At 37.5% G+C, this 26,576-nt stretch overlaps 1 protein-coding gene and 4 long non-coding RNA genes across 6 annotated transcripts; 2 read left to right on the top strand and 3 right to left on the bottom strand.

Moving 5' to 3' along the window:
- Nucleotides 1-1,724: 1,724 nt before the first annotated feature.
- Nucleotides 1,725-2,605, bottom strand: LOC125218290. Its single transcript, XR_007175927.1, has 2 exons — nt 2,497-2,605; nt 1,725-1,789 (listed from the first exon to the last, which is right to left on the bottom strand). It is a non-coding gene; the product is annotated as an uncharacterized LOC125218290 (long non-coding RNA).
- Nucleotides 2,606-4,901: 2,296 nt separating this feature from the next.
- LOC125185465 lies at nt 4,902-5,146 on the bottom strand. Its single transcript, XR_007170143.1, has 2 exons — nt 5,088-5,146; nt 4,902-4,989 (listed from the first exon to the last, which is right to left on the bottom strand). It is a non-coding gene; the product is annotated as an uncharacterized LOC125185465 (long non-coding RNA).
- On the top strand, nt 4,986-5,845 carry LOC125185464. The gene is made up of 2 exons (XR_007170142.1): nt 4,986-5,462; nt 5,567-5,845. It is a non-coding gene; the product is annotated as an uncharacterized LOC125185464 (long non-coding RNA).
- Nucleotides 5,846-6,227: 382 nt separating this feature from the next.
- On the top strand, nt 6,228-9,221 carry LOC125219389. Of its 2 annotated transcripts, XR_007176123.1 has the most exons (5): nt 6,228-6,681; nt 7,158-7,258; nt 7,353-7,414; nt 7,965-8,024; nt 8,712-9,221. It is a non-coding gene; the product is annotated as an uncharacterized LOC125219389 (long non-coding RNA). The 2 variants fall into 2 exon arrangements; XR_007176122.1 differs by having other exon boundaries at nt 6,233-7,258.
- A 12,219-nt stretch (nt 9,222-21,440) lies between these two features.
- Nucleotides 21,441-22,361, bottom strand: LOC125221247. Its single transcript, XM_048123372.1, has 2 exons — nt 21,690-22,361; nt 21,441-21,632 (listed from the first exon to the last, which is right to left on the bottom strand). Exons 1-2 carry the CDS (start codon nt 22,359-22,361, stop codon nt 21,441-21,443), a joined length of 864 nt encoding a protein of 287 aa, XP_047979329.1.
- Between the last annotated feature and the right edge of the window lie 4,215 nt (nt 22,362-26,576).

Genomic DNA, 26,576 nt, shown 5'->3' with positions numbered 1-26,576 from the left:
AGAAATCGTAAATTCCACTCTCAACTTGCATCTGTTATCATAAATTTCATATATAACATTAGTATATCTTAAAGCACACACAAGTCACATAATTAGCTTTTAAACATCTACTTTTACAACACCTTACGCTCCAATCTACTTCATTATTCTAAGTACTCATCTCTTCTTGTTGCAAATTATCTTCACCATTTTGTCATATCATAAATTAACTACCACAAAGACAATAATCATTACTTCAAAATAAATCTATTTCAAACCGTATACTACTTTTTTTTTTTTTTTTTAAAATTCTAATTGAGTTAAAAAGAATAAAATAACAATAAGGTTAACTTAGCGAATCGACACTGCAAAATATCTCTTAGTCTTTATAAAAAAAAATTTGACTGAAAAACCAAAATTGTAACTTTGATGCAGTATTTGAACAAATGGGTTTCCAACATTTAAATTCCCTTAGGGAAAAATTTTATTTGAGTTTTGGCTTATTAATGACGCTACAAAGATTTGGATTATGTGGAGTGGCCAGTCCCACACAATCACCTTCTTTGTCACTTGGGAACTCTGTCCCATACTTCGGCAATCTTTTGACTTTATAAAACCACAAACTTCTTGTCGTTCAATACACTTTGATTAACACGAGATCTCTCAAGACACCACATTTTCAAAAGAATAACTTTCTCAACTTCAACCACAAGTACACACACTATATAAAAGTTCAAATGATTCACATTTTAATCGTCAACTTATGACTTATTACAAAACTATGAATTTAAACTTATGCTCTAGGAAAATCAATACTTATACCTTATGAATCTATATTCATACTTATAATTGAATATACCTTTCGAGTTCCTTTAATATTATACGTGTATAGATTTTAACTCATCATGATATAATTTTGTCAATTGTTTACTTTACAAAAAGGTCTACACTCATTATTTGATTACTATTGTCTTGATAAAGAACATTCCCTTTGCATTTCCTATAAGTGTGGGTCTTATTGATAAGTTCAACTGATGTAATTAATAGTTTGACTTTTTCTATTTATTAGATAAATGTTTCTACTCAATAAAAGAGAAAGTAATATAATCCTATTATGGTTATGTTTGCTCATGGGAGCATTCAATTATAACTATGTTGGCTCAGGGGAGGATAAGTCAGTTAGATACTATAACACACATCACAGATTTATGTTCACAAAATCTGTTAACAATTGTACAGTATCATATCATCAGTACATGTACTTTTTGTTCTACCAATCAATATATTCACTAATAATTTCCATGTGGTATATAAAATACTCATATAATTAAATAATGATGCAGGGCGGCTGATCCTTCTCTCCTCGGTGACACATGCTTAGTAATGTCCATATTTCGGACATGTCAAATACAAATGCAACGTATGACTAACATATTTCATATGACACATAAATGCAGACAATCCCAATGAGATCTATCCCTGCTCTGATACCACCTAAACTGTCACACCCCAACTCTTATGACTTATGCACTTACCAAAAATAAATTCAAAATTTAAACTAAATAATCCATTTGTCGAGTAAATAGAGCACACATATTATATCAATCCAAAAACCAACATTTATCAAGTACATATTTTATTCTAAACCGTAGTGGGACTCTTTCACCACTCTATATACTACACATTTATCTACATGCAAAAATGATGAGGAGGAGAAGGTTGCCAAAAATGCGCCAGCCGCCGACCCTGATAACATGTGGAGTTCCTATGACTCACGTCAACCCAAAAAGTTCACTGCTATCTCTTATTCCTGAAAAATATTAGTGGTTTATATGAGCCACAACTCAGTGTATATAAATCTTACCTTTAATCCCACATCACAGATATCAATATATTCTTTAACCAATATATATAACAATAACCAACAATTATTAGAAACAATTTCATCCACATATGCATATGCCACACTATTCAATTTATTATTCTGTGACAAATCAAGTCTGGTATCTGCCCGGGATTCCATTGTATATGACCCATTGCCTTTGTACATATATATATATGACCCGAAGGTCCATTGCCATTGTATAATATGACCCGGAGGTCCCATTGCCATTGTATACATATATATGACCCGAAAGTCCATTACCATTGTATATATGACCCGTAGGTCCATTGCCATTGTAAATGACCCGTAGGTCCATTGCCATTGATATCAGACCCAGGGCATGACTGTCACAGATCCCTTTTAATCCAATGATTCTAATAATTCCAACACCATACATCAAACATATCCATTGCACCAGTTACATATCCATATATTCCATCAATTAGCTCCAATGCTACAGATAAACTTATCCATTGTACAAATAACATATCCACGTCATATTAAACCATCAATATCAAATAACACATAACTATTTCAGGCTCACATCATATAATTCAAACATTCACTCTAATTTAACACATAACAATCAATCACATAAAATATGTAAAATTAAAAGTGTGATTTATACACACCTGATTATAGTAAGTAGTTTAACTGAACCCCTGATTCCACTGGCTGCATCCTTGATCCTTTTATTTTCTTCCGCTATAATTTTGGCCGTAATATCTCTATGTATTTCTTCTGACTTCCTCTCTATTTCTCCTTCCTACCACTAAACTTGTGTAGTATATTTGTATATAAATGAAGGCGGTGTAAAACTTCTTTATTGATAAATTAGTACTATTACATAAATAGCATTTGTCACGACCACAACTCCATAGTGGTAGTGATTGCATCTATACGTGACTAAATAACACTTTAAAAACAATATAGTGGGATAAACATAACTGATAAGTCGAATATAGGACATTAGTCTCATAGGCGAAAGTGAATCAAGGCCAAAATAAAGTCAGAGTGCGGTCTAGGTTCATAAATTTCTAGTACAAAATCATAATGCAGCGGAAAAGTCCAAGACAAAGTAGTATGTATGGAGACATACTACCTTGGGCTACCTATCTACTTATTTAAGGATCGTACCCAACACCTTCGCCTGCTCGTCCACGTTCAACCTGCACATTTGAAAAATAACATGCAGGGCTGAGTATTTGATATACTCAGTGAGCACATTGCCAAAAACAGTTCTATTTTTAATGTCAAGCCACAGTTGAGTGATCACGGGGTTTTTAGTAAAAAGGCCCGAGTCACTAAATCCTTTTCTTTCATAAAGATTTTGATTGCGCAATCTCGTAACATAGATATACCATATCTGAAACTGATGTGAACCAGGAATGTGGCCACATTCCACGACGGTCACTGGACCGGCCAACTCCTTTGTTAGCTCACGATCCCTTTATGTGTACACTAGTCCGAGTAGGGTTTGCGGCCCTACTGGGACCCGAATTCGATTTAACTTAAATTGGCATAGCCAAGCAGATAGGTAATCATAAAACAAAACATGACATGACAATATACTTGAGCAAAGATTTTCCATTTTCATACTGAAATCACGTTTGAAACAAATGCCCACCTCAAAGCAAAATCTCTATCCGTAAGTTCTTTAACTTGGCCTTAGACGACGTGTGAAGACGTCCCTTTAGGAAATAAAATAATACTTAATTAGATTTTGAGATATTCATTAAGCTTAAACATGAATGCATCCTAAGTGCGTGATCATTTTATTCCTTTTTCCTTAATTCATAAGAGGTCCTTGAGCACTAATTAAATCTTGCGATTAAGTTTGACGTGGAGGCTTAAGACATTATTCGTTTAACCTTAATAGCATTAACTTTTATGTAAATTATTCAAGAATAACTTCTATGTAAATTATTCAAGAACTAAGGCAAATCCGAGATTTATATTCATCATTGAGGAATTAAAAAGAAAATAAATCCTCTCATCGAAACCGTTACTCGGTCGTTTGTCTTTAATGAGTCCAAGATTTAATAGCAAACTAGTTCATTTAACTTATTACTCTAGCCCAAGACTTATTAAACCAATTGGCCCAGACAAAAATAAACCTTCTTGGGCTAAAACTAAGCCCAACGTATTTACTCCCTCAAACCCATCGGTCAACTACTTTTCAATTTCACATTTTCCCCCAACTCACTTCTCAAATTACCCAAATTGGGGAAGATTAAAACCCTAATCAGAAATTTATGGAGGCAGCTTCATCTCTCTCGCTCGATTGCTTCCGTCGCGACAGTCAACCGCCGGCGTCACAGGGTCGTCGGTACTCTCCGTCTCCGTCCATCTCTGTCTCTCTTTCTCGCGCCACCGCCGTAGCTGGTGTTGCCCGTCGGAGAAGGAGAGGAGGCATCGCCTCTCTCTCTCTACGCACACGGCTCCGCTCTCCGGCGAGCTGCAGTTCTGCCTGCGGCTATCTCCGCCGTCGCAGCGTGAGGCTGCTGCGCGGAATAGCGGTCTATGCTATCGGCATCCGGTTCGCCGGCGTGCTTGCTGCCACCACCGCTCGTGAGCCACACCGCTTCGTCGGGCAGTAGCTAAGTGCTTAACCTCTCTTCCTTATCCTCACTTGCTTTTCTTTTATTTTCTTAAGTTAATAGATATGTTAGGAGGCAGTAGCACCCCTATTTGGGTTGTGGTTTTGCTTATCAATATTGTGAAGCTAGCACCTTGATTTGAACTCACTGTCGGCTACTATGAAAAAGTTGTGGATGAAGCATTTCAAGTAAAGCTAGCATTTTCTTTGTGGATTTAACACTTAGCATGTTGTTCTCTGAGTTTCCCTTGTTTCATCTATGTGTTAAAGCTCTAAATTTTCTTATCCTAAGCATGGCATCCGAAACAAGGCAGGGGAGTGTTAAAGATTTCATTGTTCTTCCATTATCCTATCATGCTGTTAAGATCTGAAGTGGTGGTGCTCTTAACATGCTTGTGCTTTATTTACTACATGCTCACATGAAATTTTGATTGGGAGGAAGGTGGAGGTGTATTACCTCTTGGAGCAATTACTGACTTGGTATTTGTTGTTAGGAAACAAAGCTTGCCCTCCTCCTTTAGAGTTCCTAGTTGCAGTGACAAAGAAAGGGGGTGAAACTGAGTTCTCTTTTTTTTTTGAATGAAGAGAGATTCTTGGAGATGAGGAAGGAGGGAGACATGTTACCTAAGGGATGCAGGGCTGCTGTAAGAAAGCCTGCAGAATCCTACTCCAAGCTCTCTCTCTAACTCTTAATTTGCTGAAATTTCAAGTGTATTGAAGGGAGTCTAACGGTGGGGTTGAGGGGGGGTTTTATAGGCTGATTTTGTACCTTAGGAGAATTAATTGAAAGCTGATTCCCCCCTTGTCCTCATGTTGAAACCTATCTCACTTTTGTGATTTAGTAGTTACTCTACACTGAAAGCAATTTGGTCTTTAGTTAGAGATTACAAGTACAAGTCCCCTCAAAACTGATTTTGGTTGATTGTGTGACTAGGAAAGCTGGTGCGCAGGGGCTGTTTTGGAGGAGCAAAAATGGCAGCTTTGACTTGCCTCTTTTGGGTAAGTCCTTAGTCCTTCATAGTTAAAAGAGGTGTTGTTCCTTTTCTTTAATAGGAAGATCCCTTAATTCTCTTGTACATATGCATTAATTACTTTGTTTGTAGTTTTGTAGGTGGGAAAGGAAGGTGTGGCTGTTGTGTTGTTCTCGGGCTAGGCTCGCTCCCCTCGGCCCGATGGACTGCTCAAAGACTGGCAATAGTTCGGGCTTGGAGAAGAGGCCCGAAGTGCATCAAAATTTATCTTTTCTTTTCTTTGTTTTCTTTATTTGAAGCCTTGTTCCATGTATTAATATTTTTTTGAAGTTAGTAGTTCGTTTATTGTATAAGAAACGCTATTCGAATTTCTTTATACTTGGGAAAAGACTTCTTGTCCTTCTTCTTTCATTTACATATTGTTGACGTCCTTGTGTTCGCTAAATTCTTACTTTAGCTTTTATCTGTTGCGAACCACTCCATTAAACACAAACAAGGAAAAGTAACAAGTTTTTTTTTTTTTTTTATCATGAATCAAGAGAATGAAAATCCTCTAGTTCGTCATTAAGCATTAATGTATCGGGGTAATTAAACTAGTTGTAACATATATTTATGCGATTTTGTCATGCAAATGTAACTATAATTTTTTTTTAAGTTTTATAAAATAAATAGAAATGTATTCTATATTGGAAATGTGTCGGCAACTCATAATTTGGATAGACACGTGTTTCTACCAATACTTGTCAAATATGGGTAGTCACATAGCGATGTATACACTACAAGAAAAGTGTCTGTTTGCTACCAAAGTTTTGCTAGCACAAGTGTATGCTAGCAACTTATGAAATTTTCCTGCACAAAATGAAAACAGATCAAAATATTTTTTTGCGAGCACCCCAACCGTCGTGGCATATATGCTAGCAAATGGTGCTCGAAACAATACTACTAGTCGAATTTTCTTCAAGTGCTCGCAAAATTCTTTTGCTGCTAGTAACAACCCCTTAATTCTTTTCTTGCCTCGATTTGCGAGCTCGCGGAAAAACTTAGTTCCCGCTTATTTTGAATCAGTTCTCGGCGCTGTTATCACAAAACCCCTAATTCTCAATTTTCTCTGATCAATCCTTCCTTGCTCTGCCAACCGCCACCGTTCAATTCAAGCTGCTCCGCCACAAATCCTCCGCCACCAGCCAGTTTCTCTCTCAAATTGAGGAACATTCTCTACAAAGTGCCTTCATCGTCAAGCTACACGAGTATTTACTTACAATTGCATTTAGGGATTTTAAATTTGCTAAAACAATGAATGACTATTTTCCTAATCGGCGTTGTTTTTTAATCTTACACTGCATTATGTTTAATTTGTGATTCTCATTTATTCGATCGTGTATCCTTCTCCTGCTATTAATAACATTAGGAAATTTGTTTAGTAGCAAATAAAATCCGTTGTGTGTAGTGTTGATTGTTGTGCGTGTGCTAAAATGAAACCGCTTCCGTAGATTTCTTAGAAATTCAGTTGATTTTTCGTTGATTGATTTTTCGTAGCTGCAACCACCATATTGTTTCACTGTGGCTCAGATGGAAAATGCATCTTATAGAGGAAATTTAGGCATCTTAAGAACTTCTCACAAACCTGTTTGAGATTCTGTTTTTTCTTTCTACAAAAGCAGGATAGAACGTAGTGAATTGTATCTGTCAAATTTCTGACTGCTACTTTGCTCAATGTGGTAAGGTGTACTGTTCTTATCTCTATCATTTGATTATATTTTATAAGCCTGTAGCAAGGGAGAGCATTCAACTGCTTTAGCAACTGCTACTGATGCTACAATACAGGTATCTTATAGAAAAGAGATCCACTGAGTGCTGGTGATCCTTTTAGGCAGATCCACTGATGCTACAATATGATTGCTTGTGCTTGTGTTTGTAGGAGCTGGAGATAAATAATGAGAGAGATTGTGGGGACTCTCTCTTCCCATTTCTCTCAAGCAGGTTTCATATATTTTCTTTATTTATATGTTGATTTAGCATGCCAAAATCATACAATGATGGATTATCCAATATCAGTAGGATGATTGTTCTGCTTTATACTCTTGAATTTGGATACTATATGGAAGCTGGCTGCCATTGTTTTGATGCTTAAAAATGTGATAGTTCTTTTATAACTTGAATGTTGATTTGAAAATTTTAAGGGAATACAGAGAAAGTACTATGAATCTCTATTGGTGGCTTAATAGTGATATGGAGTATCACATAACAGTTTTATGCATCCAATCTTTTTTAAGGCTTTGCTTTTCATCTGCAAAGGCACTAATTTATTGCAATGGACTGCTTGTATTCTTTGCATATCATGTGTGTGTCTACCTTACATATATATACATGAGTTTGTTGAGAATCAAATTCAGAAAAAGTGTTAAATCAGAATCAGTATATCACCTTTCTTCTGTCGTTAAGATGATAATCTAATAAAAATATATTTTCCTGAAATAGTATGAAATAAGATTATTTTGAGTGTGATGCTGTTCTACATTCTTGTTTTTAGGGAGAAGAGCTCAGAAAGCAAATTACCGCAGTTACCTTATATCTAGTGAAGACGCAACAGGTGTGCTATCTCCGTATACCTCTTGAATGTTTTTGTCCAAACATCAGGATCAGTTATTGATTCAATATGAGCAGTTCATGAAGCTCACTGACCTATTGACAGCTCATAAGAATTCAGTGATGATCTGAAAAAAGGGTTGTGGGGTTGAGGCGATTGTGCACCTGGTTATCATTTACTTTCACATGAATATGAAGATATATGGCATGATAAAAGGCACAAATATATCTGTCTAGTCCAACAGACCTTGTGTGCTCCTACTGAACATAGAATACATGCTAGAAACTAAAACACTTTATGCTCTTATTTGAGTTGGCAGAGGAAAGCGCAAGTGATTATGAAAATAAATGGCATATTCCTTTTTTTAGGGGCTTTATTGATCTAGTGTGGCAAATCTCAGAATCATAGTTTCCTTAGTTACCTGAACCACAACCATTTTTAAAATGCCTGAGCACTGCCACCTGATAGTAGATCATTTGTTGTAAACCAAGGCAGTGGTTGGTCATAAAAAACCAAGGTCTTCATTGTGTTTCTCTACTTGAATAGAATTGCCCTTTGAATAGATTTGAAGTTGGTGTATTTTTCTTGTTTGGACATGCTATTGTAGAAACAATGATATTTCTCCATAATTCGATAGAAGATTTGTTTTGTAATTTGGAATACTTACTACTCAGTCTTTGTTTGTTAAAGGAGCAAGTTATGACGAAGGCGTATGGTTTACGGGCTAATGGGGTAGAAGACCCAAATTATGATGTCTTTTACGTTGAGTTTTTTGGGAAGATAAAGAAGAGAGTAAATTACTGTAGCCGGTCAGGCAACGAGCATTTACTGGTCGCAGTTTTCGAGTATGCATGTAGCGAGCAGAAAGGTGCTCGCAATGGTCTTGTGCTCGCAAAAAGCGGTTGCAACTTTGCTACAAGCCTCATACAGAGCACCTATGGTGCTCGCAAATGTGCTAGCAAATTGGGTTTTGCGAGCAAATGCATACTCTTTTTGCGAGCAAATGGGTGCTCGCAAACGAACGTCTTTTCTGTAATGGTATTTTAATCCTTTTAGTTCATTTGTCTATTTTTTTTATTTATATAGATATAGCTTTTTGAATTGGGAGGCTATCACCAATTTTATACGTACATATACATACAAAGCCATGTAATACATTATATTATTTTAATTTTGAAGCTTAACTACATATATTACATACTTTACAGTTTTCATCTTATGTGAAAACTCATGTGTATGCACATATATATAGGTATAAAGGCAATATATATAGTTCGGACTAGGCAGGCCCCCCAGTAATTTATTAACTACCATCTTATTCAATACTTACTCTTATAACAATATAAATACCTAAATAACATTAAAATATATGAATATGCAGAATAAGGCATAATTTGAATTAGAGATGTCACAATGTCTTACCTCTTTTACAACATAGAAGGTGGAGGTAGTATGTTCCTCCGCTTCAAAGGGGTCTACATGACTGCCCTACACTGCTGTTCCATCTTTGCCTGCTTTGCTTCCTCAAACTTGTGCATCTCGCTTTTGATCTTATAGGTGGATTGGCTATGGTTGTCGCTAATGGTGATCTCGCCACGACCTACATCAATCAAAGTTTTGCAAGTGGCAAGAAAGTCTCACCCTAAGATTAGAAGGACGTTCTTGTCTACTTTCTTGTCAAGTACAATAAAATCGGCGGGAAAAATAAAATCATCTATTTTCACTTAGACATCCACAATCATACCAAAAGTTTTGATGGTCGAGTTATCGGCCAACCTGAGTGTTACGTCTGAAGTTTTGAGTGGCCCAATGTTGAGCTTTTCATAGTACTTCAGCTGGCATGAGATTGATGGAAGATCCTAGATCGTATAGGGCCTTGTCAACCTTTTCCTTCTCCAATCCGGCATCGGATAATGAATTGGCCCGGATCTCTCTGCCTTCACTGCCTTCTCCTTTTGGATGATCTACGCCGCAATGATGTGGTAGCTTAAAGATTCGGCTTTGTTGGCTTTCTTTATAAATCACCGCTGCTAGTAACTGCGTACCTGGGCATTTCACACCTTTGATTGACTAGAGGGAATGTTGGTATAGGGCTTTACAAAATATGTTCAAAAATTGTTTAGGCTGCTCTTCGAGCTAAACTTCCTCTTCGGTTGGAAGGGTAGCACAATCCCATTGTGCCGCACGAGTCCCTGGCGGGCGGGTGCGTCTGCGCTACTCGGTGGCCAGCCCGCCGTGTAGTGTCAGCGTGATCCGCAGCTGGTAGGCAGACTACATTCTGAGCTTCAGTGGCAGTCTGCCACGTGGTGTGCGACGATCCCGCCGGCGTACGGGCGATCCCCGGTTCTGCTGCCACCACTTCTTGTTGGCGTCCGTCCACTTCGTGCCGGGCGCCTTTGCTGCTGTCCTGAAATGATTCTTTTGGTTACTCCATTGTGTGTTGATGTTGGCTATGGCGGGTTGAGATCGTGTTCATTTCTGCTCGAGGTTGTTTATCTGACGCGACCACTCAGATCTTAGTGTCGTTAACCTTCTTTGTCTTCACGCGATTCTTTGAGATCCTGTGATCCTTGTTCATACTTTTCCTCGCTGCTTGATTGTCTCATTCTCCTTGCTAACGTTAAATCCTGAGGGGGTTGCAAGTAATTATTGTTAGAATAAGAAAGGTTAGGATGAGGTCGGTTCCATTATAATTATTGAAATTACCGTCCCTCTGGTTAGGGTGATAGTTATTGTTGTAATTTACATTGGGACGGCCTCGCCTGCATGTAGTTGATTTCTTCCCTTTGTCGGGAGTAGGGTTTCGAGGGCAGAGGCTGCTTCTGTGGAGGTTGGTGGAATCGGGTCCCCCACTTCCTTGATGAATCCATTTGGTCCACCCTAACTCAAGCTCGGCCAATTCCTTTGCAAGGAGCTTTCCTCAGAAACTATTCAGCATGACTATCTTTTTAGAAGGTATGCCTTTCTTTCATTCGCCACTGGCTGTTGGTGGCGAATTCTCTTATCTTGTTGGCTTCCTCACGACTTCCTTAAGAACCCTCCATTTGCACACGAATCAAGCATAGCACAAATTTTCTCGTTAAACCCATTATAGAGAATCTGCCTGGTGGTCACGGTGAAACCATGGTTAGGGCACTTTCGGAGAAAGGGCTTTGAAAAACAGCGCCTGCATGGGGAGTTCGTCATGGCACTTGGATGAATTGGAAGATCTCACTTTTGAGCTTCAAAATTGTGCCCGAAGCGGACTGTACTTGTCGAGGAAGGCAACTACAATGTCCTTCCATGTGGGGCCTTTTCTGCGGGCATACGTTCAAACCCGGCTCTTTAAGCGAGAATCGGTTAATGAAAATGGGGAGAGTGCTTTACCGCATGGCCTCGTCGTCGACCTTAGTTCGGTTGAGAGTGTTTGCGATCTCCAAAAATTTGGAGAGATGGCGGTTAGCATCCTACGCCCTACTGCCAAAGGAGTTTGCTCGACCTACTTTGAATAAGGGGCATGCGTAACTCGAAATTATTAGCGACAATACGAGTCCTTGAGAAAGGTAATCATATTCCCATGATTGAACATGTTCATCACTGGTTGTATCTCGATTCTTCTTTCGAGCTTCTCGGGCCGCCCTTTCGGCACGTCTCTCATCCATTCAGTAGCTTCACCATTTCTGCGGTTTTCTCGATCATCCGTTCGGTCACCCGTTGTTCTGATCCTTTTCCTTCTTATATATTCCTACGAGTTCTCTCAAGTTCTAAATCGAGTGGTTCTAGAACATCCTTCGGATCGCGTTCGCATACAAAACTGCAGAACCAAAAACAAAAACGAATTAAAAACTAAAATTAAAAAGCTGAAAGAAATTAAAGTCCCAATGTGAAATTATCCGTTTGAAGATATCACTCCAAAGTGAATTGTCTTCCGATGACAAGCGCAAAAACTTGATACTTTTTATTAGCACTAAATAAACTACACACAAGTATACGAGTATATATGTATAGCTAAAGGTTAGTGCGGATATCGAACACGGGAGACGAACACAAAGTGTCGCCATACACTAAGACTCGTTACTATACGGAAAAACATTTGGGTTTGAAAACTTTTGAAAACTAAAAGCAATAAAAAAGCATAGATCAACTAAAAGCAAATAAATCGGGAGAAAGACAATAGAGATAAAGGGAATTCCCGAGGGATGTGTGTTCACGGTTATGGTTATACAAAATTCTGACTACAATGCAGCACGGTGTTACTTTGATGGAACGAGTCACCTGGCTTATGCTCATGCGATACAAAAAACGTTGATTACAAGATTATGGTTATCGATCCCAACACGTAACTCCAAAAAAGCTCCAGACCCTTGGAAGATCCTCACTCTCAATTAAACGATTACTAGTTTTAAGGAAGAATTGTGTAGCATCTACTAAGTGGATCTAGCTGTTAGAAGCTCTGTGTGATTATGACAGTTATATTAAATCATACACGATTGTGTCACTAAATCATGAAGCATCAAGATTAACTTAGGGAAGAAACAAAGAAGTAAAACAAAATGGATACTAAATAGAAAACGGAACTTGTATAACTTGAAATGAATTCTTGTCCTGCAAATCATGAGTTTGGTTACACATAATTGAATAAGCTAAAACGCTAGATTGAAGGGAAAGCATGATTCAGACATGCGTAAAGAAAATAAAACAAAAGTTAGGTTGAATCAGCATGGAATTCTTGATAATTATTTGAAGTACTTCTCCCTGACTCTTTTTGCACCCGATGAAGTATTTTAACGATTGGAATTTTACTTTTGATGAAAGGCAGGTTAACATTTATAGGGAAATGTGAAACATTTGTAAGAAGGAAAAAAAAATGTTCAAAATATGAGTAAGGCGAGCAAATCTAGGGCTTCTTGGATTCGCCGCCTTTCTCAATGAAATTTGCCTTTGTGTGGCCAGTCTCTGCGTTCGTCAAGTCTGTTCTCGGTGGCCCGGACCGCCGCGCGTCTTCCGGCCGGTCGCCGGACAAGACTTCTCTTCCAAACACATTTTTACGAGAGCGGACCACTGCGTTGATGTACCCGGCCAGAGCGCCAAGCATTAAAATCGGTCGCCGTCTGACTCAATTTCCAAACTTGGCATTTTTGAAACCACTTTTGAACGATTATGCATTTTATACAAGCAACGTCAAAATACCAAAATACCCAATCCGGCCGTATCAAATAATGCAAATAATGGACGTGTAGAGTGACTTTGACATAAAAACGGACCAAATAATGGCCTTAAAAACGGTGCAAAATCCGGGCGTATCACTATGGTCACTTGGCATCCCAAACCCCGGGAGAAATCATCATTCCCCTTTCCCCAGGGCGATGGTATAGGTTTACCCCTTAAATAAAAACAATGTTATTTGTTTTTAGTTTAATCTTTTCTTTTTTTTGTTGGGGTTTTGAAAATTTTCTTTTTTTTAAAATAAGTCAAAGGATTAATTTATGAAGTTTTATTTCGTTCCTTTGGTTTGGCTTGCTTCTCCCTGGGGAAGGATTTAGTTATCGTTTTTTAATTTCTAAGTGTGTGCATGTTTTTTCCCCTTGACTAAAGCTAATTTTTGGATCAAATTTTTGTAGTTTTTTTTATTTAAGTTTTTTTGAGATTTTCCCCGTCTCGCATCACCCCCTTTGAGTTGCGGGGGTTTCGCTTTTGTTGTTCATCTTAAGTTGCATTTAAATTGAGGATCTTTTTTTAATTTTTAAAATCGAGTTTAGGGGGGTTTTGGTTCATAGGGCGTGGGGAAATACGGTGAAGAAACGCAAAACTTTTGCCGGGCCACTTTTGCTTTTTATTGCTTTGCTTTTTTCTCTTCTTGTTGTACCTTCGGCACCCGGGGGTTTACCCCCGATATCCTTTTGTCTAAGTTTTTCCCTTTTAGTCTTTTACTTTCACATTTCCCAGATACCTTGTCCCCTTTTTCGAACAAACCACATATACCCTTTTCAAGCCACTGTGGAATACCATCTTTATTTCCTTGGGGATTCCCCCCCAAAAAACGTGGTGTAACAAAACACCCGGGGAAAATCTCGTTATCCCAAATGTCCATCCCTGGGGTTACCCACCTCCCCTATTTGCGGGAGAAGTTGGTTGAGAAATATATTTACATAGGTTGTGTTCACTCACTATTGAGAATCTTATCCTAATAAGTTGGATACAAACCCTTTTTAAGGCCGAAAACGGTTGTCATAATACATGCAATATTATTCTCACTATTTTTTACAAGCAAACTTTCCAAAAAAAAAACCGTAGATTATTAATGATACCTGATAAGTTTAATTTAATTATGCTATTCTACTCGTTGAATCCTTTGTGATTACCTTGCTAGAGTATTACATTATTAGGCAAGTAATTGACTATGTGTTGTTCCCGGGAAAGTTATATTAAGGGGGCTTTATCAAGATATTTGTCAAACTATCCCAAGGGTGGATAATGACCCCCAAAAAAATTCATTCATGTAATTGTAAAACTGCATGTTTGTTGCTACTTAATAATTAATATGATGCAATTATATCACAAATTCTGTATTTCGAAAATATTCTCAATCATTATTTAGTGGTATATAAAATAAAATATGAAAACTACTTATATGAAAAATTTGTCAATGATGCCCACAAATGAGGTATATACATAATATATAGTATGTATCAATAAGATGACAATAAATTATTTCGATTGCCCCATTCCTATGGCAATGTTTTACTTGACTTAAGTCAAAGTCATATTAAATCAAACAATAAATGAGCGATTTAGTGTCACTACAAAAAATTTTACTAGATATTTAAAAAACATGCTAAAAAAATTTGATGAAATTTCCGGACCCTATTTATCTAATGCCACTAGTTTACATAACATCTATACTTATAGATATATTTTTGAAAACGTGCTAAACAGCGATGTTAAATTTTCCACCCAAATTCACTATTTATGTTGAGAAAACAATATTGCTATTTTACAACTCCATATACAAATACTTTTTGGATTAATTGTCTCATTTTGCTATTTTTTTTTGAGTCCCGATAATTGTCACATTCCACCCATAATTATTACATAAATCTAATAAAAAAAACTAAGACAAAATTACACTAAATTTTTCTTTTTTCTTAATAAAGAAAAAATTTCTTAAATTTGCATTTTATAAGACTTTTGGGAGCAAAAGGTGGTTATTAATGTAGTGCCTAATTTTGCGCTAAATTGCTTGTTTTTTGGAGATTTCTTGTGATTGTTTGTTTGAAAAGTTTGATTTTATGTGATCGATTTTATTTATGCGCAAGTGTATCACGTAGATAAATAATTTTGGGTGAAAAAAAAACAAAAGGGAATCAAATGGGTCCTTGGCAAAATTTTTTCTAGCCTATTTATTCGAATTTTTTCCCCCTTATTTCATTAGAAATCCTTTTTTTTTCGGACTTTATAAAATTGTCTTGGAACTATTATCCATATTAAACAAATAAAATTTTTTACTTTTAACCCAAATTTTACAACCTCTTTTTCTTGGGGACTTTAAAAAAAATCTTCTAATTCTTAGAGTAGAATTATTTTTTGGTTAAATTATTAACTTTTCATATCTTTCCTAATTCTTTCTTTATCCTTTTTAAAATTTAGGATCTGATTATTATTCAAATGTTTTAAAAAAATTAAATTTTTATATTAAGATTTCACATTAGAAAATTTGGGTTCCCGGGGGTAGTTTGTATAGCTCAATGTTTTTTTTCCGAAATAATGCACTAAATATATCAATTTTAAGACAATATAAGCACATTAAACATAAGACAGCAATTACTATAACGTTAAAAAAATTAACTATGATTGAAAGGACGAAGGTTATGACATTAAAATTTTTGCAAGTCTTAAAAAATCAAATCACAAAAAAAAAAAAAAAACAAAGAAAGGGAGCTTGCCCAAGTTTTTCCCTAATGAAAGAGAAGACAACAAAAACTTTTCTAGGGCCCCCTTTAGAGGAGTTTTGGGAGAAAAAGGGTTTTTTTAAACCAATATGCTTTTGGGAGTTGGAGGAAAGGATTTATAAAAACGGAGGCAGAGGAGGAGAATGGGGCCCCGGAAGAGGTTGGGAAAGTATGGAAGGGAGGATAGTGTATTCCATACCAGGGAAAGAAGCCCAAAAGGGCCCAAAGGCTTAGTTGCCCAGGGCGGTACCCGGGGTTAGGAGGACTAGAACACACCTGAAACGAGAATCCATTTTCATGATCCTCATTTTTGTTTCTTGTAATACATCCACCATATTATTGACTATTTATTTACAACAACTAGCTCTTGCCAATAAAAAAAACCGTAGATTTTTATTAAATAGGGTTTTAAATTTTAAAGGCTTTCCACTCGTTGAAGCTTTATGATATGATTATTTCTCTATTACATTATTAGGGTAAACTATTTTTAGTTCGCGGAAATTTTCGTCCCAAAAAGAAACCCCCTTTCTTGGGGCCCGAGATTAAAAAACATTTTGGTGTTAAATGGAGAGAGAAAAAAGAGAAGGGGAAAAGTAGAGATAAAAGGTTTCTATTTTAAGAATGAGTCATCTTTTGGGGGGAAAAACAAAAAAGGGGAAGGGGGGGGGGTCATCTTTAATGGACGGGGGAGTATATTAATCTTTTTTTCCATCAAGATATTTGTCCAAACTATACCAAGGTGGTGTTTATTGCTACTTAATAATTAATAGTATGATGCAATTATATCACAAATTATGTATTTCAAAATTTAATATTCTCAATCATAATTTAGTGGTAAAGAAAATAAAATATGAAATCTGCTTATATGAAATATTTGTCAATGATTCCCACAAATGATGTATATACATAATATATAGTATTGTATCAAATAAGAGGACAATAAATTACTTCGATTGCCTCATTTGTATGCCAATGTTTTACTTGACTTAAATAAATTCATATTAAATCAAACAATAAATAAGAGTTTGACTTAGTGTCACCAGCTTACACAACATCTCTGCTCATAGATATATTTAAAAACATGCTAAATAGTAGGTAGCCGATGTCTAATTTCCTGCCAAATTCCCTATTCATCTAACATCACTAGCTTACATAACATCTATACTTATAGATATATTTAAAAACGTGCTAAACAGCGATGTTAAATTTTCCACCCAAATTCACTATTTATGTTGAGAAAACAATATTGCTATTTTACAACTCCATATACAAATACTCTCTGCTCCGATTAATTGTCTCATTTTGCTATTTTTGTTGAGTCCCTGATAACTGTCACATTCCACCCATAATTATTACTATAAATCTAATATATAAAACTAAGACACACGTTACACTAAATTTGTTATGTTTTTCTTAATAAAGTTAAACAATTTCTTAAATTTGCATTTGTCAACTATGAGACAATTAATGGAGACCGAAGGGGGTGGTTATTAATGTAGTGCCTCAAATTTTTGCGTCTAAATTGTTTGATTTTTGGTGATTTTAGTGTGATTATTTGTTTGAGAAAGTTTGATTTTGTGTGATCAATTTTATTTATGTGCAAGTGTATCACGTAGACTAAATAATTTTGTGTGAAAACAAAAAATGAGTGTGTTTAATTAAATAGGTCCTTGGCATAATTTTTCTAGCCTATTTCTTCGTATTATTTTTTACCCCCTTAATTATTTGAGAATCTTTATTTTTCTTGGTCTTTATGAAATTGTCTTACAATTATTATCCAAATTAAATCCAAATCAAATCTTCCTTAGTGTGAGGATAGTGTATTCCATACCATGGAAAGAAATCAGTCGGAAGCTTAGTTGCGTCATGGGCAGCTACCTGGATTAGGAGGACTCGAACACACATAAAGCCAACGGGAATCCATTTTTTTCTTTCCTGTAATACATGTACCATATTATTCTGACTATTTATTTACAATGCAACTAGCTCTTGCTAATAAAAAAAACTGTAGATTATTTATGATATCTAGATAGGTTTAATTTAACTTGGCTTTTCCACTCGTTGAAGCCTTTGTATTACTTTGTTAGAGTATTACTTTATTAGGCAAGTAATTGACTATGTATTAGTTGGCAGTAAGTTATATTAATCAGTTTAATTATCAAGATATTTGTCCTAACTATTCCTAGGCTAGGATTGATGATCACAATAAAACAATTCATTCATTCTCACCCCTAATTCGCATATGTGCATATTTGAACATTTGATAAGATTATTAGTTGATATACACCTAATCAAATACTACTACGTGGTAACCTAGCAAATATAGTTGTCATTCTCATCTTCTTCACCAAATATTTATGTATCTTCTTCTTTTCGTACGATAAACATTTTCCTACCCAAGCTTTGCTCATGGGGCAGTTCAACTAGTGACATCTCTCCCTTTTCCTATTCAACAAATAAAAAAACAATAGTGTAAATTGAATTTTCAAAAATTGAAAAAAAAAACATATTTGGGATTGCTATAGTTCAACACAATAAATCATAGGTATTGTGCAAAATAGCAAAAAAAGGAAAATGAAAATAGGATACCTTTTGTAGAATGGTTGGAGCTAATTCAATTCTAACAATGAGTTGCAGTATTGTTGAAGTTGCCTCTAGCAAGAATGAATTTCCATTAATTCTTCAAGCTTCGAGCTTAGTGGAACTCAATTATCTTCGTGATTCTGTTAAAAGCATCTTTGCACAATCCAAATTTATAGAAAACGGGTAGTTCTTCGTATTCTTAGTGACTTTAAGCCAATATTATTTGTTATAAATTAAATTAATAACAAATGAATTATAATCCATTAATAAAAATAGTTTGAATCAATAGAATTTTTTTTATCAAAAGTCGTCATTTAGAACTGCCACATTATAAATTGATTGCAGGCCATTAATTTTAGAAATGATTCAAACAAATTAATTGGGTGGTGGTGTTAAATTGCATTAATACTTTTGTCCCAATATTGAATAGTGGTAATGGTAATAAATATGGTAATGGTAATAAATATACATGATAATGAATTAGAAGTACGTGGCAGTTACAATTCCTAAGCTGAATATTAGAAAAACTTCCACCACATTATTTAATCTAAATTTATTTTTAAAAATGTAAACTAGAAATGCAATATTATTCAATTAATCCCATAAACTTATAAAATATAATATTATTCAATTAATCCCATAACTTATAAATGTTTTAGAATGAGGACAAAACTTAATATTTCAAAAGAATGTCAAAACTCGACTATATATATATATATATAGGATTGTATTAAAAATGACAACACCTCTTAAAGTAACACCACTTTACCACCATTCCTATCGATCATTTTTGTCACGTGTGAATGAATAATAAGGCTATGCATGTGGCAATCATAAAAATTGCTCAAGGGTAAATTTTCACGGATTCGCAATATCCAATACACTAGACGATTTTTCCCTTGACCGAAATTTCAATACGCTAGACCCAATCTATAGTTTGCAGCTAGCGTTTATACTATCTTGCCAAAGATATAAAAATTTTGAGCCTAGCGTGTGTACAAAGTCTTGTTTTTTAATAGTATTGTCATTTTAACGCACCCCTATATATATTATATATATATATAAATCCCATTATCCACAAACCCACTTTAAGGATCGAACCACTAACCATACCAAATTAGGGCTTTTAGATCTATTTTTTTAGGATGTGATTCACAAATTTATATATTATTTTCTCCTTCATCACCAATCTATTTTTATTCATCCAAGGTAAATAAGTCATACTAACACGTTACAAATTTTTAACTTCCTTCCGAAAATATTACTTCATTCCTGAGTTTTACTTCAATCTAATGGATTATTACTTCATTCTAGACGTAATGCAGTTTATTTCGCTGGCCGTTTTTTCTTCTACAATATCTATCACCCCCTCTACGAACCCATATGGTGTAATAAACACATGGAATAATATAATAAATTATATGAATGAAGATGTGTAGAAGCATTTGAAGTCCTAATGGAACGAAGAAAAACCTTATCCAATGAAGTAATAAGTTTTTGAATGAATGAAGTAATAAATTCACTTGAATAAATTGCATTTTTTAATGTGAATAAAGTAAAAAATCATGTCCCAAAGAATTAATGAAATATGTTGAATCATTTCAAAACCTACTTGAAGCAAGTAAAAACATGTTGTTGTTTCAATGTAATTACTTAAATGAAGAATAAACCTATACAAGTAAGAAATGGGTTGAAATGAAAACAAAAATTTATACGAGAACATATCTCATCAAAAAACTAGATCTTATGCCCGATTTGGTCTCTAGTCGTCTTTAAGGTTTAATTGATTACAACTATATATATAGTGTAAGATTACTTTTTAAACCCGTGTTAGCCCCAAATGGTCTATTTCTATGGACGGAGAGAATATTCATTTTGTCTCTCCATTTAATACTTACGCCCACTCCCCTTCTCTCTAATTAACCACATTAACAACAATTCCTAAAATATTATGCCGACTATAAATTTGTCATCTTAGCCGGGATGGAGGGAGTAGTTTTGTAGTTCACTCCATTTTTTATTTCTATTTATTTTCTTTAAATTTTATCCATTTTATAAAATTAAATAATACTATAAATAACAAAGTTATTTCATCAAAATTTAAAAAAACATTATAAAGTAAAATGGATTGGTATTTATAGAATTTTATATTATAAATACTAAAAATTGCATGATTAAATTTCCTAAAATTTACATTAATTATAAAATTATGCATTTTAAGTTTCTTTGTTTACTAATTAAAAATTGAAGATCAATTAGAATGAATTTAAAATATAATTTTTTATTTAAAAATGACTAAGGTTCAGCCCGAGCCACAATACGTCCGCTCCAGACCCCATCCTTGGTCCCACACCCCTCCCTCCGCCTGAGCAGTCCGGCACCCCCAATATTGTACCGTTGCTAATGCCCTTATCATTTTCTAAGCCGGATTCCAACTGGAAGGCTTCAAAGTTGCACCTAATCACCAACAACTACACAAAGATTAGAGAAAAAAAAAATTATTTAGACATTTAAATCTTTTCAAAAGGAGCAAAACTAAGGCCAATTTGATTACCACACAAGATCCTAGAAAGATCAAGCATAAGCAGCTTAGATAATCAATAAAATCAAAGTAATGGAGAACTTGGGCATTTTGAAGCATCAAAATGTTGATTAAAGCCCCCGAGCAAAATACTACACAAAGCCACGTTATATACGAACTTCACTAGCACAAGAGCTTATCCTCAATTTTCACCTCATAGAGCTACCAAGTCGAACCGCCAGATGATCAAGGCCACATAAACAGCAGCAACTGATATTCCAAGTTGATCAACGTACCAATTACAACACTAGAAGCTCTTAATTCACTAGTGCGGAGCTAACAAGAAACACGATCACCTACAATTACAGTTGTTAAGGTCTTACTTTATTATGCAGCCTTGACAGCCTTATCATCACCTACGACATTAAGAATGGGGAGACTGCTAAGGAATTCATCAAGGCCCTCAAAAAACCCAATCCGTTCAATGTTATCATCCTCCCCGCGGCTTCGCCCATTCCCTTGCTTCGCTCTAGGAGCTGGATCCTCAGCTTCATTGCTGAATTCCACATTCAAATCCAACTTCTCAAAATTCTTAGCAACTCAGGCAGGTTGTTTTCTAGCATTAGTAGCTGGCACTTTTTTGCTCGACTCGGCTGCTGTTTTATTAGGGGTTTCCACCCCGTTTGGAGGTACTGAATCATCGACATTCTTCCCCTTATCCACACGTCCTTTCTTGTTCCTTTTCTCTGCATCCTTATTCCAATCATCATCATCAGACTCACTTGACTCTGAAACCTCAACAAAAACCTCATCGTCATCAAAATATATCCTAGGAGCCGGGCTCTTCCGTGGAGGCTTTCTAGTATTGAACATAGGTGAAAAGGGAGTCCAAGATGAGGCAGCACCCTTGTTTTTCTCCCAATTCTCCATAGAAAACCCCATTAGTATAAATCCCCAGCAGCAAAAGTACCCATCTTGTCCATCCAACTGCGCCGGTGGCGACGGAATTACCACCGCCTGAAACGCTTTCTTACAATTATGGCACCGCAGTGTACAATCAGCATACAGATTAGGATACTCATACATATAATAGCAATAGGAATAAGGGCATGCAGTCCAGAGAGTCGATCCGTCATCATTTCTTTCCTCCTCTTCATCTCGCTCGTCCTCTCCCACATTCAAATTGCGACCATTTCTCTCATCAACGATAGAGTTATTTTGTGCAGGTGGAGAAGCAGCAGCATTTTCTGCACACGGCGTCTCCGTACTTATTTTGGCACCTAGATGACTACCCGAATTAAAATTCATGGTCGACCCGACGGCAACCGGGTCGACGTGAGTGCTTGCATGTACCTGAACTTGTGAAAAAGGCGGTCGAGCTGCTGCCCCCGTTGAAAATGAAGTTTTTGTTCAATGGCGGAAGGGGATTGCTATGCGGGCCAGGTTGAGGGTGCAAGTAGAAGGATATTTCTCTGTCGTAGAGGGATCTCCTCGTAGGATTGGAGAGCACGCTCCATGTTAAATTCTCCAAATCCTTGTCTCACATCGGCTTGGTGATGATCCTAGCTTCTCTATATAAGTGTGGATAACTCTCCCCCTTATGAGACCTTTTAAGGGGTGAGTGGCTCATTTCTAATATGGTATCAGAGCGGGTCCAAGCCGATGATGGATTTATCTCTTTAGCGTGTTAAAATTCTTAATATCGGACCTTTTAAGGGGTGAGTGACCCATTTCAAATATGTCATTCCGGCCCACACGTGAGGGGGCGTGTTAAATTCTCTAAATCCTTGTCTCACATCGGCTTGGTGATGATCCTAGCTTCTCTATATAAGTGTGGATAACTCTCCCCCTTATGAGGCCTTTTAAGGGGTGAGTGACCCATTTCTAATACTCCATGCATCGACCACGAGGCGGAAGGCCTGGTCGGAGAAGGGGAATTTATTCTTCTGAGGGTTTAAGACGATGGCGAGGCTGCGGTACTGGGAGGCCACGAGCTCCGATTCGCGGCCCTGCTGCGGCGTGAGGCGGAGGATCGCGTACCAGTTGATACCTTCAACAAGGATTATGTCGTGAAAGTAAAATTGTTTGGTAGAACTTGGAGTTAAATGGGAGAAATGGAGGAAGAGTGAGAGAAAAGATAGGAGAGCAGTAGCCTTAATGTCTGGATTCTTGATATTAATCGTAGGATGACAAGGCTTTATATAATTATCTAAGGACCCTATGCGGTTCGACTCTCTTTCTACGTTCCGGGAAAGAACCGACAAAGAAAACCCGAAACTTATAACTACTAGACTCTATTACATGAAACAAACTAAGCTAATTAAAATACAACTTCTTCATTAGATAAAGTCTTAGAACCGTGAGGGCGGCTGCACCTTTCTTCGTGGCCTAGACTTGGAAGTGGTGGGGCAGTTAGCGGTTGATGGATGTGGTGGGGCGGTTGTAGAGGTAGTGGGAGGAATGGTGGATGTTGTGGAGGTTTGTGAGTGATGAGGTGGATCGGTTGTAGGATTAGTGGGGGAATTGGTTAATGTTGTGGAGGTGTGCATGGGATTTAGTGGGGTAGTGATAGAGCAGCCGGTATCAACTCCTCCGGGGACGTCAACGGCCTTGTCCTCAAGGCTGAGAGTTGGAAAACGAAGAAGGAGCTCATCCTTTGGTTCCCAAGTAGTGGCGTCGATGGAGCTATCATCCCAGTGTACTAACCATTGTTCTTGAGGTTCACCATTGAGAAAGATGGTCCTGCGAGCTGAAGCCGACAACGGTGTCGCGACTGGAGAGCCATTAAGGAAGACCGAAGGAAGTGGCATTGTTTTTGGCTGTGTCGGACCAGGCACAAAAGGTCTCAAAAGAGAGACATGGAAGACATTATGAATGCGAACTCCGTCTGGCAACTGAAGGCGATAAGCAACCTCGCCAATACGTTCAAGCACCTGGAATGGGCCATAAAATCGTTGTGACAACTTCGTCGATAATGGGCGAGCAAGTGAATGTTGACGGCGAGGGTGTAGCTTGAGCAGCACAAGGTCGCCTATGGCAAATGAGACATCGCGGCGATGCTTATTAGCTGAGTCTTGAAGCCTTTGCTGCATCTTTGCTAGATGTCCTTTGATTTCATGCAGTACCTCAGCACGTTCTTTAAGCAATTCTTCGACTGATGGGATGGAGGATCGGATGGTTCTTGTGTGAAAGAGCTCCGAAGGATCACGACCATAAAGAACGCGAAAAGGAGATGTTCGAAGACCCTCATGAAAGCTACTATTGAGGGCAAGTTCAGCCCAAGGCAAGAAATGAGACCAGTGTTTCGGGCGATCATGTGTGAAAGCTCGAAGATATTGCTCTAAACCCCGATTCATCACCTCCGTTTGACCGTCAGATTGCGGGTGATAGGCTGTGCTAAATTTAAGGGACGTTCCACTTAACTTCAATAGTTCCTTCCAAAAAGAACTCATAAAAACAGGATCACGATCAGAAATTAGTGACTGTGGAAATCCATGCAATTTTACAACGACATCAACAAATAGAGCTGCAACCTTTGGAGCATCAAAATTGGCAGGGAGGGTACCAAAATGAGCATATTTGGAATGCCGATCAACGACCACCATAATCACCGTGCATCCTTGAGAGCTAGGAAGGCCAGTTATGAAATCCACTGATGCAGAATCCCAAACCTGATTCGGAATTGGCAGCTGTTGAATGAGTCCGCCGGGTTTTTGAGTAGAATACTTAGTCGTCTGACACACTAAGCAAGACGCAACATAAGAGCGGATATCAGCCCTCATTTTTGGCCAGTGAAAAGCAGCAGCAACACGCGGAATGTTCTCTCAACCCCGGGGTGGCCAGCAGTACGAGTACTATGGAATTCTTCGAGAATGGCCTGTTTGACTGAGGATGAAGGACTCACATAGATTCTGCGATTATAGAAAATCAATCCATCTTGAAAGGAGAATGGTGTTGGTGCTGAGCCTTCCAATATAGTCTTTTGTAAGTCACGGAGGTCTTGGAGTGAAGCTGTCTCGGCACACAACGAATCCTAAAGAGTTGGTAGTGGGCAAGCATATGTGGAAAATAAATCCACAGCGGGCTCATCAGAATGGCGACGAGAGAGTGCATCAGCTGCTTGGTTAGAAGACCCAGATTTATATTCAATCTTGAATTTGAAACCCATCAACTTGCGTATATAAAATTGCTGCTCGGGTGTTTGGATGACCTGCAGCAAAAGCTCCTTCAAACTTTGTTGATCACTGCGAATTATGAACTCACGACCCAAGAGATATTGTCACCATTTTTGTACTGCCTCGACAATGGTATATAACTCTTTATGGTAAGTCGAAGCCGCACGCCGACGAGGGCCCATCTTCTTGCTAAAAAATGCCAAGGGGTGGCCAGCCTGAAGCAACACGGCACCAATACCAATGTCAGATGCATCAGTTTCCACATAAAAAGGCAATGAAAAATCTGGTAAATGGAGGACAGGAGCGCTCGTCATGGCCTGCTTTAGCTGCTCAAAGCTTGCTGTAGCGATAGGAGACCATTGAAAATTGTCCTTCTTAAGTAAATCTGTAAGAGGAGCAGCAATCATGGCATAACCTGCAATAAAGCGACGATAATAACCCGTCAATCCCAAGAAACCTCGAAGTTGTTTCGTGGAAGAGGGAACCGGCCAAGCCAACATGGCATCAATTTTCGCAGGATCAGCTTTTAGGTGACCATCACCTATTATATGTCCCAAGTAATCGACGGACGGCTTACAAAAAGAACACTTCTCCAGCTTTACAAAGAAACAATTTTTAGCCAAAACCTGTAGCACTTGATGAAGATGATCAGCATGAGATGCTAGAGTTGTGCTAATGATCAAAATATCGTCAAAAAAGACAATAACAAATTTGCGAAGGAATGGCTGAAAAATACTATTCATGGCGGCTTGGAATGTGGAAGGAGCGTTCGTCAAGCCAAAGGGCATGACTAAAAACTCAAAATGACCATCATGAGTTCGAAAAGCCGTCTTGTAAACATCTCCCGCTTGCATCCGGATTTGATGATAACCGGATCGTAAGTCTAGCTTGGTGAAACAACGAGCCGCACCTAACTCATCGAACAATTCGTCCGTAGTAGGAATTGGGAACTGATCGGGGACCGTGGCCGTGTTCAAATCCCTGTAATCGACACAGAAACGAAAACTGTCGTCCTTCTTGCGAACCAATAAAACCGGTGAAGAAAAGGGGCTGTGGCCCGGTTGAATTATGCCCTGTTGCAACATCTCGCGCACCTGCTTTTCAATTTCATTTTTTTGAAAATATGGATAACGGTAGGGCCGGACATTGATAGGAGCAGTGTCGGGTTGTAGATGAATGCGATGATCCCAAACTCGGCTAGGTGGCAACCCTGAAGGAAGTTGAAAGACCACCTTGTGTGCTGTTAAGAGTCCACCTATGACATGAGGAACATCAGATGGAAAAGTCCCTGCATCCGACAAGTTGTTGATTGAAATGGGGCGCGGGCCTCTTACGTCACCACGCAGTG

Source organism: Salvia hispanica, chromosome 4 (genome assembly GCF_023119035.1).
Source record: "Salvia hispanica cultivar TCC Black 2014 chromosome 4, UniMelb_Shisp_WGS_1.0, whole genome shotgun sequence".
Lineage (NCBI taxonomy): Eukaryota > Viridiplantae > Streptophyta > Magnoliopsida > Lamiales > Lamiaceae > Salvia > Salvia hispanica.
Note: the sequence above shows the minus strand (reverse complement) of the source record. Positions and strands in the feature narration are given on the sequence as shown.